General features: G+C 40.8%; 1 protein-coding gene across 4 annotated transcripts in view; it reads right to left on the bottom strand.

Moving 5' to 3' along the window:
* Positions 1-16274, bottom strand: part of STK4 (serine/threonine kinase 4) — a 93404-nt gene extending 77130 nt beyond the window's left edge. For 3 of the 4 annotated variants that reach the window (XR_014073163.1, XM_081557093.1, XM_081557094.1), the window contains exons 1-4: positions 16175-16274; positions 10658-10738; positions 4080-4208; positions 1161-1275 (exon numbers count right to left, since the gene is read on the bottom strand). Coding sequence is in view for 3 of the 4 variants with exons in the window: in XM_081557093.1 (XP_081413219.1) it covers positions 1161-1275; positions 4080-4208; positions 10658-10738; positions 16175-16209 (360 nt within the window). In the remaining variant the exon portion in view is untranslated. Of the gene's footprint in view, positions 1-1160; positions 1276-4079; positions 4209-10657; positions 10739-15938 lie in introns of all 4 variants that reach the window. The other variant, XM_081557095.1, reaches the window with a different exon arrangement.
* Positions 16275-16453: the final 179 nt, after the last annotated feature.

Below are 16453 nucleotides of genomic sequence, written 5' to 3'. Positions count from 1 at the left end.
CTGTGCTGCTCCCAGTCCAGTCCTAAACCAACTCACTCGACAGCCTCTCAATCAGTCTCTCTCATGACAAACAACTCACATTTAGAAGAGAATAGGCAGTGGTGCAAAAACTATGTGATCTGGGTTTAGAAAGATCTAGTCTTTAGCCTTGGCTCTACTTGTTAGGACTTAAGCAAGTCATCTAGTCACGTCTCTGAATCTATTTCTCAAGCTAGAAAAATAGGCAAATCACTTTTTTTCAAGAATGTCACAAAAATCAAACGATACAGTAAGGCATGGAAGAATCCATGGGGTTTAATAACTAGAAAATGCACTTCTACAAGAGCAGGGTCATTGTTCTACTGACTACTGGATCCTGAAGGCCTAGATCAGTGTTCTAGAAATACTTACTAAATGAATAGACCAAGAGTTTACGCAACTGAACCGAAACTAGAAACCATGACTCCTAGCTTTTCTCCCAGCCATCGCAGTAACAACAAACTACCTTTCACAGAGGGGAATCTGATGAGGACTTAGTGGAAGTTAACCTGTGAACACCTGAGTAGAAGGAGAAAACCCAACCAACTTTAAACACTCAGAACTCATTGCTGGGCTTTCCTGGTGGCTCAACGGTGGAGAATCTGCCTGCCAATGCAGGAGGCACAGGATCAATCCCTGATCCAGGAAGATCCCACATGCCACAGGGCAACCAAGCCTGTGCACCACAACTACTGAGCCTGTGCTCTGAGCCAAAACTACTAAAGCCCGTGTGCCTTACAGCCTGTGCTCCGCAACAGGAAAAGCCACCGCCATGAAAAGCTTGTGCACTGCAACTAGAAAGTAGCCCCCATTTGCTGCAACTAGAGAAAAGTCAGCACAGCAAGAGACCTGGCACAGCCAAAAAACAAAAAAGACATCATGACCTAACTAAGGTTTGATAGTCATTTTTCCCCCAGTAAGAAATAAGTAAAGCACTTCACTGGACTAGGTTGGTTGGGATCAAAACTGCCACATTTAGGAGACATCAAAAAGCGGAGAGGGGAAAGAACCACGGAACAGGGGAGATGAAACAATCATCTGTCTAGATACATTACTAGGAGAGTGTGCCTGAGTACAGAGCAGAGAAAAGAAGACAGTGTGAGACACCAGCACAGCTGCACGATTCCAGAAGGTAAACTTACCGTTTTATTTCGTAACCGAATGATATCAGATACAGAACCAGCCCCACAGTACTCCATCACGATCCACAAGTCTGTGTTCTTAAAGTAACTGCCGTAATATTTGACTACATGAAGGCTAGGGAGAGAGACAATACTAATCAGTGGAACAACCTTCAAACATCCCTATGAATTCATGCTGTAAAACACATGAAAATCCATTTCTCAACTCAAAAGATCAATTATTCATATTTATGGTTAAAATGGGCACTCTCTTGATAAGAAATTAAAATGGTATTGATTTCTGGAGGCCAATAAATAACAGCAGTGCAAAATCTGTATGAGTCCCTTAACCCAGCATTTCTAAGTCTGCAACTCACCCTAAGAAAAGAATCACAGATTTCAAAAAGAAATAGTTACCATAGTCACAGAACTGCTTAAAAAAGTGAAAATTTAGATACCATCTAAATGTCTGACATTAGGGAGTTTATTTAAGAAATAATGATATATCTGCATAATGGAATAACCATGAATCCATGGAAAATGTAATAGAATACCTGACAAGATTCTGTTTACCAAAAAACAAACAAAAAAGGCAGGTTACATAATAGTGAGCACAGTAAAACTCCGAAAAGACATACAGAAGGACATGTATACCAAAGAGTATTTAACAATGATTATCTCTCCAAAGGGAAATGTGGTTTTCCTTTCTTATTTCAAGAAGTCACATATACTTTGTAATAAGGAAAAATAAAACTACACTACAATCTATAGGGAAAAATATTCAGAATTAGACCTGAAATATAGAGTCTTGAAGAAAGATTTCAGGAAAAAGTCAAAATCCTTTTAAAATGAAATTATTTGGAAAAAAAAAAATGTGTCTTCTGAAGCTACCAGCTTTAACTAGCTAGATAATTATCAGGGCTAAGTAATATTGCACAATATAGTAAGGGAACAGGCTAAAACCAACTCAGCTGCATTAACTCTCAAAATTTCAAATGCCCCTTCATCCTTGAGAAACATGCCAAAATGACAGTATATCAGGAAAACACACACACATATGCAAAATGAATATTAATGAAGAAATCGATGAATAAATCTCTTAAGATACATATTACCACATCTGCACTAGCGTCTCTGAATTTCTGTAGTATTTATTGTCTCCATAAGGCAATTACTGTCAGGTATTTACTGCTGGAATATAGCCTATACAATCATGCATCATCAACTAGATTTTCCCGTACATATATAAGCCTGGCCTGTACAATTACAGTCTGCAAACTCCAAGAGGACAAGCATGCTGCCCTGTATTTCTCTGTATTCCTTATGATGTTTAGCACAGAGTAGGCTGTTTGAAATCTCTCATCTTTAGAGACATGTGCACACTGTGTTTGAAACACGGCTCTTACACAGCGTATCAAAAGTGGCAAAGTCCAACTTGCCCACTGGAAAGAGCTGCCAGCATATATCTCATGCACAAGACAAAAGAAACTGCTAACAAAAAAAAAAAGAAAACAAAACAAAAAAACTGCTACCTTACTCTGGTCCCTCCAAACAAGAAAAAGGAGGGTTTTAGCTAGTTGAGAGTAACCACAGAAGTATCACGAGAAAAAGAAAAGGGGACTTCCTTGGTGGTCCAGTGGTTAAAACTGTGTCTTCCAATGCAGGGGATGCAAGTTCGATCCCTAGTTGGGGAACTAAGATCCATGGGGGACATGCCTCATGGCCAAAGCACCAAAACATAAAACAGAAGCAATATTGTAACAAATTCAATAAAGATTTTATAAACATGGTCTAGGGCTTCCCTGGTGGCTCAGATGGTAAAGAATCTGGCTGGACTGCGTGAGACCTGGGTTCGATTCCTGGATCAGGAAGATGTCCTGGAGAAGGAAATGGAAACCCACTACAGTATTCTTGCCTGAAGAATTCCATAGACAGAGGAGCCTGGAGGGCTACAGTCCACGGGTTGCAAAAAGTCAGACACAACTGAGCAACTAACACTTCAAAAACATGGTCCATGTAAAAAAATCTTTAACAAATTTATTCCTGAAAAGGAAAAAAAGAAAGGTGGGGAGAAGAGAAGTGATTGCATTCACACGTCTACAAGACTTAAGGGCTCTGGGCAAAATGCCTAGCAGGTAGCCCCCTCTATCTTAAGCTTTACCAACAGTAGAGACTGAGTTGATCTGCTGACCCAAAGAGCTTCAGAAGGATGAAGACAGCCTAGGGCTGCAAGACTTTCTCATTCTCAACTCCCAAGAGCTGCCCCTGCCCCTCAGTTTGTGTGTCTCAATCTGAACTGAGGAAGTCTGCTCCCCTGCAGTGACCCCACCATGTTGTCATGGAAATTCGGGGCAAACCACATGCATTTCTGCGGTCGCCTGCTGGCCCGACTTCCTGCTTACAGCATTTGACAAATCTTAGTTCCTCAAAAATAAAATAGTTAACTACTCTCAGCTGGAATAGTTTCTTAAACTTGTGAAGAAAGGGTCAGAACATATAAGGGACAGAATATATAAACAAGTGTTCTCTTTTTATAGGACCGTTTGCTGTTCTAAGGTTTCTGGAAGTACAAGCATTAGAACTATCTCTTCTAAGCTGTCTGCAGAAATGTTTTCTCAGTAGGAAGTAAGAGAGATCATTATCAAAAAAAAAAAAAGGCTAGCCAGCACCATCTTCTCTGCCTCTTTGCCTCTTCCTAGTTTTGAAATGGGCTAAACTGAAACAAAACAAAACAATGCAGAAATAGAAACTCTGAAAGTTCAGCTGCTGAAACACAAACCTTTCCATCATTTTTTTCCTGAAAAGAAACATGTAGTAAGTCCACTAAACTCTCCCTTTTGCAAAATATCTAAGTAGATGCAATTCTAGGTGTCAAACTCTAAATAATCACAGCAAATTCAAAACTGTTATTATCTCCAGAGCAACACTATAAGCCTTTACCTGTCACACTGCTGCATGATAGAGATTTCTTTGATTATCTCCTGCAGGTCTGATTCCACAGGAACTTGCTTAATAGCAACAATCTGACCGGTCTCTTTATGAATAGCTTTGTACACGCTGCCATAGGACCTGTAATTGGGGGGACAAGGATACTTACAGAGTCAAAACAAGCCAAGAGATTATAAAGTGCTTAAAATAAAAACAACTCACCATTCTAATTTACATCCCCAGGTGCCCAAGACATATATACTTAGCTACACTTGCAAAACTGAGATAGCTGAAGTATTGATACTTTGGCGAAAAACTGTCCTTAAGAGAACTACCATCTTATAAACTTCCCATTTAAAGTTTACTGAATGTATGAGTATGAAATAACAGTCAGAAGGACAGTAGCTACCACGTCTGGTGTCTGCTGGAAGCAGCATCCTCTGAGGTTCACCCTTACAGAAAAGCCATGAAAGGGTCATTATTTCTCATTTATAGGCAAAGGAGAAAAGGCTAAGAGAAGTTACACAACTTGCCCAAGGTTACATTAAGTGATAAGCGGTCAGTCCAGGATATGAATCCAGGTGTGTCAGAACACAAAACCTATATTCTCTCTACATTTGTATCAGGGCAAAAAAAAAATGGGGGATCTTCCTTCTCTTGCACTCATTCTAGCATCACAAGGTCTTTTAGTCCTTGTTCCTCTTACTGGCAATAATATTTAAAATATTAGGAAATTTTTACTCCTCTTTAATTCTTTTTATCTTCTGCTTCTTCTTCCCTTAAGAGTTTATTATCAAGATAAATAAAAGGTTAGGTAGCCTTTCAATTTGGGGGCTATAAGAGCAATACATTTAGAATCTAAAGACCCAGGACTGGAGTCCTACCACCACTACTTATCAGTATTATTACAGTATTACATATCAGACATATTATTAACCTTGTATCTCAATTTTCTCACCTGTAAAACAACAACAACATTATAAGAGAATTGTGATGGTTAAATGAGATATCATTATCATTATCTTACATAGATTACATTTTCACTTAAATCCTGGACGGCTGTCAGTGAAATAATGGCAAATTGTCTTTCATAGTTTCCAAACACACCTGTTTCTTCATACTCCCTCAGTGAAAAGAAAGAGCAAAATAACAGTGCACCTAATACATCAAACTAGCTGAGTGCTCTAGCTAACAAAATGCTACTCAAGGATTGTTTCAATATGAAAGTCACACAAAAAATTTTTTTAAAGTCTATGCAAAGCACATAAAAAATTTCCATTCCATCAGAATCTTTTATTGGCAAAACTAATATAATGATATTTAAATGTTGCCTAAAACTTATTTTTTGCAAGGGAAAGACAACCACTGACCATGTGTGGAAGATCCAACCACTGCCTCTTCTTCCTTGGCCACTGGAAAAAGCTGCCATCATATATCTTACGCACAAGACAAAAGAAACTGCTGCCAAAAAACAAAACAAAACAAAAAAACTGCTACCTTACTCTGGTCCCTCCAATCAAGAAATACGAGGGTTTTAGCCAGCTGAGAGTAACCACAAAAGTATAACGAAAAAAAGAAAGGGGGACAGTTCCTTGGTCGGCCAGTGGGTATGACTGTGTCTTCCAATGCAGGGGTGCAGGTTAGATCCCTAGTCAGGGAACTAAGATCCACGGGAAACATGCCCTTGCCTTATCTTCCTTGATAAGATAACCCCAAGATTTGTGACCAAATCTTTGTGACCAAATTCTTGGTCCCAGGGGATAAAGGCTGGTGGTCCGAGCCAGTCCCAGCATTCTGACCCCTTTCTGCCAGTGACTGAACTAGCAGTAAGTCTAAGACCGAGTACAGATCAGTGAAATTTGAGAGGAATTCTTTTGAAGGGTCCCCGGGAAAGACTTTCTTCCAATTAAAAAAAAAGAAGCAAACAAGGCGGCCCATTTTCACCTGCCACCTCCTTTCCTGCTTCTGAAGTGGCCATCTTGAGACTGTGAGACTTACACAAATGCTAAATCATTATCAAACACTTAGCCATTTTGGAATCTTTCACCCTCAGATTTTTCTGCTAGTTATTAAATGCCCTTACTGGTTAGCCACCATTAGTTGGGTAGTCTGTAACTTTCATCCACATTTATTCTTGATACCCTAGGACAGGGGTCCCCAACCCCGTTAGGAACCAGGCTGCACAGCAGGAGGTGAGCAGTGGCGGGCAAGTGAGTGAATGAAGCTTCATCTGTATTTGCAGCCGCTCCCCACCACGCGCATTACCACCTGAGCTCTGCTTCCTGTCAAATCAGCAGTGGTATTAGATTCTCTCGGGAGCACAAATCCTAACCTAAAGTCAAGGCAGAATAGCCTGAGATTGCCACAGATTAGAAGTAAAGTGAATAATAAATGCAATACACTTGAATCATTCTAAAACCATTCCCCTCACTCCCGGTCCCTGGAAAAACTGTCTTATATGAAACTGGTCCCTGGTGCCAAAACTGTTGGGGACCACTGCCCTAGGTCCCATATATGTAAAGAAGTTCTTTATTTCGTCTTCACTTTGGAATGAGTTTTGCTGGATATAGAATTCTTCTTTGACAATAGCTTTCTCTCAGCACTTGTAGTTTATCAGCTTCTATCGTTGTAGAGAAGTCAATTGTCATCAGATTATCATTTTTCATGGGTAATCTTGGGCAACCTTTCCTGTAGTTTTTAAGACTTCCTCTTTATCCTCCATATTCTGTAATTTTACTATAACTAGAAGTCAATTTACTCGGCACTTCACAAACTTCTTCAATCTGAAGGCATATGTCTTTCTTCAAGTCTGGAAATTTCTTAGTATGATCTCTTTATTTCCTATCTCTTCCAACTTTCTTCTAGAGTTCCTATTGAACCTAGAGTGGACCTTGTCAATCCATGCTGTCTCCCTAGTTTCCAACACTGCATTTCTGTCCTGCATTTTGTGATCAGTCTCATTTCTAGCTTTCTTTTTTTTTTATTCTACCTGCACTATAAGTACTTTATCATTTCTAGCTTTCAACTCACAAATTCTCTTTTCAGTTTGTCCAGCTGACAGCTTTTGCAATTTATTGGGCATTAGAACTTCAATTATTGTAGTGTTCATTGTCAAGCCCCTCAACCGTTTCTTTTTCACGGGGCTGTTCATGTTAACAATTTTGTGTTTGTCTTTTAAGGATTTTATTCCCTCCTTTTATCTTCTTGAAAATTGTAAACAAGCGTGAAATTCCATTTCAGATTGCTCCATTATTTCTATTTCCTTGGGTGGGAATTTCCTATTTGTTACGTCTGTTGATTATTTAATGGCACTGGATTTCCTCGTATGGGTTTCATTTTACTTTGATTCTTTTCTATACAGTGCTCACTTTTCTTGAGCATTTCATGACATCATGATGGTTTCATGATTTCCTTAGCACAGTCATCTAGGCTGTACAATTTAAACTAGGTCTTGCACTAGGATTTAGGGTTTTCAGCCCTCAAGACACCATACTTGAATACACTCCAGGCCCAGTTCCTATAGTCAGACTAGTCCCTCTTTTTCCCCAGGCCACAGGCAACTGATAACAAAAACTTCCTGCAGGAAACGCAATCTCCCGACAACAACATGGCATGCTTTACCCTTCTATTACTATGATAGCTATCTTTTCTTTCCCTGGTCTATAGCTGGCTATGTATCCTTATGTTTAAAAAACTAATTTTCATTCATTATTCTTATATATTTGAAATGGAAAGGAGAGGTTCCTGCATGCACTTACTGAGAAATCTTGACTAGAACACCCTCCACACCTCGCTATGCTATCTTGACAGCCAAGAAAACTCCAAGAGCTCACATGAACAATTATGATTCACAATTCCAGACTGCACTTAGAGTACAATTTAGAAGGCTTCAGCAAGAACCCCTTGCTGAAGGTAAGTCCAAGACCTGACTCTCTACAAAAAAAAAAAAAAAAAAAACTACAGCGACTCAATGAATATTAACTGGCAGAGAACAAAACAAATAATACCACAAAGGAGGTGCTTCACACAAGCTCTGCAAGGCAAGGGTCAATGCAGACAAATAGAAATTATACAGTTGCTGAGGCCAAATTAACCAGGTATCAGTCTTAACCATATCACTCACTAGTTACGAAACCATGGGCAAAATGTTTTTGCTCTTATCCTCTGATTAAAAACTTAAATGAGTCAATGGGTAAAACTTTAAATACAATAGAAGGAAGAAAGGTGAAAGCTCTAATCCAAAACACTTTCTGAGAGCTGTCCATCCATTCTGGTTTGGAGCTTTGGCCCTGCTCTGCCACAGATCCACGATTTCCTCAATACAGAATGGCAGCAGTCTTGGGAATTCGATACAATCCTTTAGCCAGAGCTCATTACACAAGGCCCAGGTCCATGCGAGTTCACAACCCATTCATTTTCCAGAACCATGGCACGGTCTTTTGTGTTCAGGAAGGAAGTGCAGTTCAGGTCTTCCTTCAGGATTCTGCTGGTTACGTGAAGCTCGTTCAGGCTCATCCAGTCAGGATGACAGAAATCCAAGCACTTGTGGTAACATTTAAAACAACAATATAATGATAACATGCAAAGATCTGAAGCTTTGTTTTCCTTCTGGTGATAGATTTACAGGGAAATTTCCAAGGTCCTTAAAGAAGACATCCACAGATCTAAAATGTAATTTAAAATAATCATAATTAGCTTAGTTTCTCCTTACATTATATTTCTGATCACTCTCTGTCTGTAGTTTTCTTTTGACATTCTTCAAACCCAATCCACCCAAACAGAGCTCCCTTTAAGAACATCTAAATATACTTTAAGGCTTAAGATTTAACTTTGATTGGGCAAGATAAGATCTGAAAAATGCTTGAATTGATATATTTAAAAATAAAATAATAGTTGCCATTTACTGAGCCCTTATTAGGTGACAAGCACTGTACTATGTACTTCAGTCTTATTATCTCATGTAATACTCAACATAATCCTATGAGGGAGATGTTAATATCCTCACTTCATAGCTGAGGCTTGTGAAGCTTCAAGATGTTCATCAACCCTCAGAGTCTATGCTCTTACTACTGTAACACACTTTCATTAAAAATAAAACAAGTCAGTTACATACCTAGTCAATTATGCCTACCACTCTTGATCTTATTTTAAGTATAACCTGTAAGCATGGTGAGATCAAGGGCCCTGGACTCACTACATGGAGGAAAATACCGAGGATATCAAGCTAGAGTTGAAAATGGCAGGCAAAAGACATAGAGGGACTGGATTTTCTCTCCCCATACCTTTAAGGACGCCAAGTCAACTTGTCGTTTCAGGTTCATCGTGTGCTTGTCTTTTAGTAGCACAGCTGTTGTCATCTTTTACTTCCCTTCTCTGCTTGATTTCTTGCTTGATTCCAAAGAGTATTTTTCCAACTTACAAAAAGATGATGACTAACGTTTTTCACAAGGAGGTAATCCATGAAATCCTAGTCCATGTAATCCAGGATTGGGTTTAGCATTTGTTATCTATATTAGGCATAAATAACACTGACTCCAAAATAAACTCATGACATATAAAAGCTGATTATAAAGAACAAACACTAATTAGACAATAGACATTTTTCTAAATTGACATTTCAAGTCTTTTCTTGAACCAGAATTACTTCCAAGAGATTTTACATAATACACAAACAGACACCCACACATTTACATGCTTTTATATGCATAAACTACCTCTGAAAAATACATAAAAAATTGCTATACTGGTTGCTTCTGGGTGGCTGAGAGAGATAAGTGGCAGATTTTTTTCAGGCCATTTTTTATGCCTTTCAAATCTTGAATCATGTGACTCGATTGCCTATTCAAAAATGAACAACGAAAACTTATGAAAGGGTGTCTAAAATTTTAATGTCTTGTCATTACAGAAAAAGAAATAAATATACAAATATCAAAGGTATAAAAAATTATGATGTAACCTTTATTGTATCATGAAAGCCAAAGATGGTCGCTATCTATTACCAAATATCATTCTACTCGTATTCTATAAACTCATTCACAAATCTGTGTTTCAAGAAGTCCTCTAGTTCCCAACCTGGGATCCTAGATCTCTTAGGAAGTTGTAAAGGTAGTGACAGTCCTTGATTTATTTTCTGTATTTCCCAAAGTGGCACTAACTAAAATGCTGAATTCCTTTTAAAAAAAAAAAAAATGAAATGAGTTACTGCATATCTCTCAGAGGCTACGAACAGAAAATTAAAGTATGTCTGATTAATAAATTTCTTGAACAAAGTATAATTAGTGTCATCTGTTAAATAGATATAATCATGCATATCACAGATTTTATGAGAGAAAACAACAGATGTCCATGGTACTGAAAAGACTAGGAATCACTAACTCTATCTAACAAAGTGATTGGGGGATGAGAGAAGGGGCATCTCAAGCTGTAAATTTACCTCCCACCCCACCCACAGCAAGGCTGATATGCAATATTTCCCTTTCTTTTCCTCAGCTTTACAAATCATTGCATGAGAAAGGTTCATATCCTGCTGGTGTTGGGGCAGGAAAAAGACTGAGACCTACTAGTCCGCCTACATTTTTCTGGGCACTCACCCTTCTCCAAGTTTCTCTAAGACATCAAACACTTCTTCCGGTTGTTTAGTTAAACTATCTTCATCCAACTTTTTCAGCTGCCTGTGAATGAAGAAATTTAAGCATAAAATACATTGTACTTACCAGCAACTTGCAAGAACACAAAACACATTATTTATTTTACAATTAGCATCTGAGGAATTTCTCTGCAAAGCCTACACTGGTAAATGCCAATAAAGGCAAGCTAAGAGACCTTTAAGGGAAGCTGAAGGGCTGGTCTGTGGAAATGTTACTTGTGTCCCGGGTCACCTTCATGAGCAAAATCAGTACCGGAGGGTAAAGAGCTACCATGAGGCTGACTTCAGTTCCACAGGTGTAAGAATTTTCTAACAATAAAAGCTGCTCTGAAATGGTTTAGACTGCAATTAAAAAGTCCCTAGATTCCCATCACTGGAGCATCTAGACAGAAAAGGAGTCCTTGTGTAGCTGAAATGCAGTAGAGTAGATTTAAACATTAGCTAGAATCCGTTTAAATCTTGAGATTCCATCAACTAAGATGGCATAACTCTCTGTTCAGAAAAGATGCTTAATGCAAGCTTAGTAATGAACTGAAACATGGTCTTAGACTGGAGGCCAAGGAAGATGGAGAAGAATCTTGCTCTCCATTAGCAAGATTTTGGTACTTATTTTTGTTGAAACACATAGATTCTATACGGTATCACAGAAACAGAAAGTGGAGAGTATATGCTTAGATGTGATCAAAAATGAAAAAATAACCAGACAGCTGGAAGTTTCAAATAGTCTTACTAAGACTCTCCTGGGGTGACTGTGTACCTGACTATTCCCCAAAATCAAAGATTTTGCACACAACTTCCAGATAATTCAGATTTTTCTATGACAAACCATGATCAACATAGGTTATAAATTAAGCACAGGGTTTTTTTTTTTTAACTGAGAACTGTGAAAATTATTAACAGTCTTAGATGAGCTGTCTGCTAAGGAGCATTTGTGTGCATGCATATGTGTGTTCTACACCATGGCTTCCTGAAACTACAAAGGACAACAAAGAAAGGAGAGCTCAGGAAGTGGTGAAATATGGAAGCAGTCCACTGGAAATTTCTTTGTAAAGAAAAATGTTAAAACTAGCTGGACAATACCAGCTTTTACAAGGAAAGATGAACTAAAATACACATGCACACAAATGTGTACCTTCCTACAGAAAATGGCAAAACCGTAAGAGAAGCCAAAAAACCCCACACACCTGAACACATCAAGTCTATCTTCCAGTAAACGCTGATCTCAAGAAGACAATCTTAACAGGATTTTATAAATATCAAAGACTAGAGAAAGGGAGAACTGCTCTAGGTCAATAATTGCCATGACTTGAAAATTAACCAAAGAAACAACCACACTGACCTTTGAAAATCAAAAGGTCCTAAAAATTAAATTCCAATGACATCACAAAAATTCCCAGGTTCAAAACAAAAAGGGTTGAAGTGAAACTTCAATGTCAGAAGTGAAATTTCTATGAACCCAGAAATCAGAATGAACATCTCACAATGGGGGTGGGGGGGCGGGAGTGGGTAAAGCATTGATTTATAACTGTATAAACAATGGACAATACCTCTTTTCTCAAGTATAAAGTTTTATAAACAGCTTATGTAAAGGAAGATCAGATGTGTTCCTTTGAAGTGGTGGCTTTGTGGTTTATAAAGAGAAAAACTCACTATTTCAACTATTAGAGACCACGGTATAACAAAGGAAACGGCCACTGCCATGAGACAGCTGCAGGCCCCTGATAATACTTTGACAGACAAACTTTATATAAGTGTTCAGATGCTCCTTTAAAACAATCTAGGTGGGGTTTTGTTTGGTTTGGGCTTAAAGGATCTTATCATCTCTGGTGCCTGAACCTAGAGGTGGTCTATAAGAACATTTGTTAAATGGACTAATAAATGCAATGATGAGAATCATAAACCTTTCTCAGCACTCTTCATGAGGTTTCAAAATTAAAAAGAAGTTCACCCCGAGAAAGTATTACTGTGCTATCAACAAATAACAATTCTACAGAAAATCTTTTGACAAGGGACTCAATGATGTTTTCTACATGAGTCTTCATGGAAGAAGCCCAACGCTGATGATTCAGCCTTTTCAACTGTACTTCCCCAGGTCCTAGGTAGTTTCAGTGCTTGCTCATAACTGAACAGGCCTAGCCAACACAGCCTCCAAGGACCAGACACTAGGGGATGTTCCACTCCTAAGTCAGCTGCGTGGATGGTCAGTATTCCAGAAATGCACTCTACACACTCTACCACACTTAGTATCTAATGGCAACTCACTTCTTAAAATCATAAACTTCTAAAAAATAAAGTGAAAAAACATAAAACTCCTACGCAAACTGTCAACTTTATCGTTATTCTGTTGTTGGTTGTTGTTTAGTCGCTAAGCCATGTCCAACTTTTTTGTGACCCATGGACTGTAGCCCGCCAGGTTCCTCTGTTCATGAGATTCTCCAGGCAAGAATACTGGAGTGGGTTGCCATTTCCTGCTCCAGGGGATCTTCCCGACCCAGGGATCAAACCCGGGTCTCCTGCGCTGGCAGGTGGGCTCCTTACCATCGTCATTCTCTTAGTCACACACAAATATCAAACTCAGGAACACAAAGAGCATTTCCTACCTTGGGATTGCTTTCCCTTATTGGAAACACATGCCATTTGAATCTCTGAAAAGACACCAGTACCTTTCCAAACACAAATAAGGGTGTTCATGAAGTCATTACTCACTGGTCTGGCTAGCTCCCAAACCTCTTTCTCCCATCTTAGAACTTTTGTTAAGGTCCATTTTATTTATATATACCTATTCTCTTTCCACACAGAATTCGTTATGAGTTACAACAAATATATGTAAGATAAATGGAGGGAGCTTTTCGATGAAAATAAAATTTATGTGCCCACCCCAACCTCCGCAAACTCACGTTAGAAGTCTTAATGCTGAATACCTCAGAATGTGACTGTATTTAGAGATGGGGCCTTTAAAGAGCTAATTAAGGTAAAAATGCGGTCATATGGGTGGGCCCTCATCCAAAACGACTGGTGTCTTCGTAAGAGATGAGGACATAGGTATAAAGGGAGGACCATGTGAAAACACAGGAAGGAGGCAGCTGTCTGCAAGCCAAGGAGCAAGGCCTCAAAAGAAACAACCCTGCTGATGCCTAGATCTCAGACTTCTAGCCTCCAGAACTGTGAGAAAATAAATTTCTGTTAACTCATGCCATCTGTGAGATCAACACGGCAGTCCTAACAAACTAATACCACTGGTAATAAAGTTAACTGGCTGAAAGGCAGTTCACTAGCTGTGATGAGCACGAAAGCACCTGTCATTCAAGAATTCAACCCTGCAGAGGATGGGATGATTTCACAGAACAGCATCATCGAAACATATACATTACCATATGTAAAACAGATAACGGATGAAGCAGGGCACCCAAAGCTGGGGCTCTGTGACAACCTGGGGGGACAGGGTGGAGAGGGAGATGGAGGAGGGGTTCAGGATGGAACGGACAAATGGATACCTGTGGCCAATTCATACTGATGTATGGCAGAAACCATCACAATATTGTAATTATCCTCCAATTAAAATAAATTCAAATATGGAAAAAGAATTCAACCCTGCAACACTTTTCTCTTGCACATTAAATAAAATTTGTAAAACCCAAAAGGCATAGGAATGAGTGTGTCAAAAACCAAAAAGGTTTACTTTTTTGCCCAAGATTATACAGCATAAAGTAAAAGCAGAAACAAAACTCAGATTCCTAATCCTCTCTTCAATTAAACCAGCGTGTCCAGGAGAGAACGAACATATTTCAGAAGGAAATATAACCCGTGTCCATTTATGATTGGATCTGTGGTGCAACAGCAAATACCTGCTAACATACACAAGGCCCTATGAAACAAGGGTACTCCCAGAGAGGAATCAGTGATACAGCTAAGAGCACGGACTTTGGACCAGACTGCCTGGATTAAAATCCCAGCTCTGTCACTCAGTAACTGTGCAACTTCTAGCCAATTGCTAACCTCTCTGGGCCTCAGTTACATCACCTGTAAAACAGAGATACGGATGATAAGATTGTTGTGACAGTCAAACGAGTCAACAGTTAAGCTGAACCATATGAAACTACCATTTTTATACATCAAAAATGGTCAAATATCAGCAAATTCATATGGTTCAATGAGAGACATGGAAAGCACTGAAAATAACGTCTGGCACCCAGTTAAGTGCTAGATGGATGCAATAATCATTTTATTTCAGACTCAGCGCACTTCCGTAGGGTGACTTATGAGTCCGTCCCAACCAGCTATTTGCGTTGTGCAGTGTTTGTGCACTTCAAACAAAGCCAAGGGCACAGGCCCAGCTGTGGAACCCTTCCCTTCACCTCTCCACTGCCCCACACTCCCACACACTGAACACTTCCTACTTTAGAGCTCATTCTGCTACAGGAAGTCAGAGGGCTCTGTGAAATTGAAGCAAACTTCATGGCACCTCAAGCTGTACTCTCCATTTTTCTCCAGATGTGGCAGAGTGATTGAAAACCCTCGGGTCCACAGAGCAAATCAGTGATACAACTGCAACCAACTCAGGAGGTCAGACTATCTGGGATCAGCCACTCCCTCTGATCTTGACTTACAACAATTCCAGGGAGTAGTAGGATTTGGAGCTGATACAAAACAATAGAGACCTGCAAAAGGGCATAGTCTGGCTGAGTCCAGTGAGCCAGACCTAGAGCAAAAAAAAGGAAACACACAGGACTGTCTCTCAACTCTCCTGGGCCTCAATTTGCCCATCTTCAAAATAGTCTCTTATTTCTCTATCTACCTCCCAGTGTGGAAGGGAGAAAGAGATTAGGAAGATCCTGGATATCAGACAGGAAAGATGCCATCATCTAGAGAGGGGACACTACCAAAAACATCTAAAATGCTGCCCTCCACGAAGCCTCCCTTACTAGACCGTCCACCTTGCTCGGCACACCTTTGGCCAGCAAAGCTTCTCCCCTCAACAGACCCTCCCCACTACCCCTATGGTGGGATTCCCTCCCTTACAAAGTCTGTCCAGCTCTCCTCTCTGCTAGTTCCCGACCCACCCCTTAGCCAGATCCCCTCGTAGGTCCTCATCTGGCTTCAGATCCTCCCTTCCTCAGTGAGTCCCTTCTAGGACAGGCTTCACCCAGCGGCCCCCGCCCTCAGCAGGTGCTCTCCCTAACTTGTCCCCAGTCCCCCAGCAGCTGCCCTCTCCACCTGTCCCCCACCTTCCGCCAGGATGTCCGCCTCGGCAAGCGATCTCTCTAACCAGCCCCACGTTTATCCCCCGGGGCCGGACCCTCACGGGCCGGAGGTTCCCCCATTCAGCAGGTGCCCCTTCAGCCGGATCACCTCGCCCCGCAGGTCCGTCCCCTCCAGGGGGCTCGCACACCCGGGTCTCCCCTCCGCCGGTCCCCGTCTTTCCCTCCCTCCACCCCCTTCTTCTTAGCCATCAGCCCCTCACCGGCGCGGCGGGTTCCTAAGCTGCACCGTCTCCATGGCGCTGCCGGCAGCCGCCCAGACCCGTTCACTGCTCCATCCTCCCCCGGGACCTCCTCGATCCCGCCCAGCAGACCCTCCCACACTTCCGCTTTCCGCCCCTACCGGAAGCCGCGTGCTGCGCGGGAGCGGGGTGGGGCCGCGGGGTCCGCGAGAGCCGGCCCCGGGTCACGTGGTGCGGACACCAGTCACGTGGTGCGGACACCAGTCACGTGGTGCTCTGGGGCGCGGACCCGGAACCGTG

This window comes from Giraffa tippelskirchi, chromosome 13, assembly GCF_054371585.1.
Source record: "Giraffa tippelskirchi isolate mGirTip1 chromosome 13, T2T-mGirTip1v1.2.pri, whole genome shotgun sequence".
NCBI lineage: Eukaryota > Metazoa > Chordata > Mammalia > Artiodactyla > Giraffidae > Giraffa > Giraffa tippelskirchi.
The sequence above is the reverse complement of the archived record's forward strand: the minus strand, read 5'-3'. Positions and strand labels throughout refer to the sequence as shown.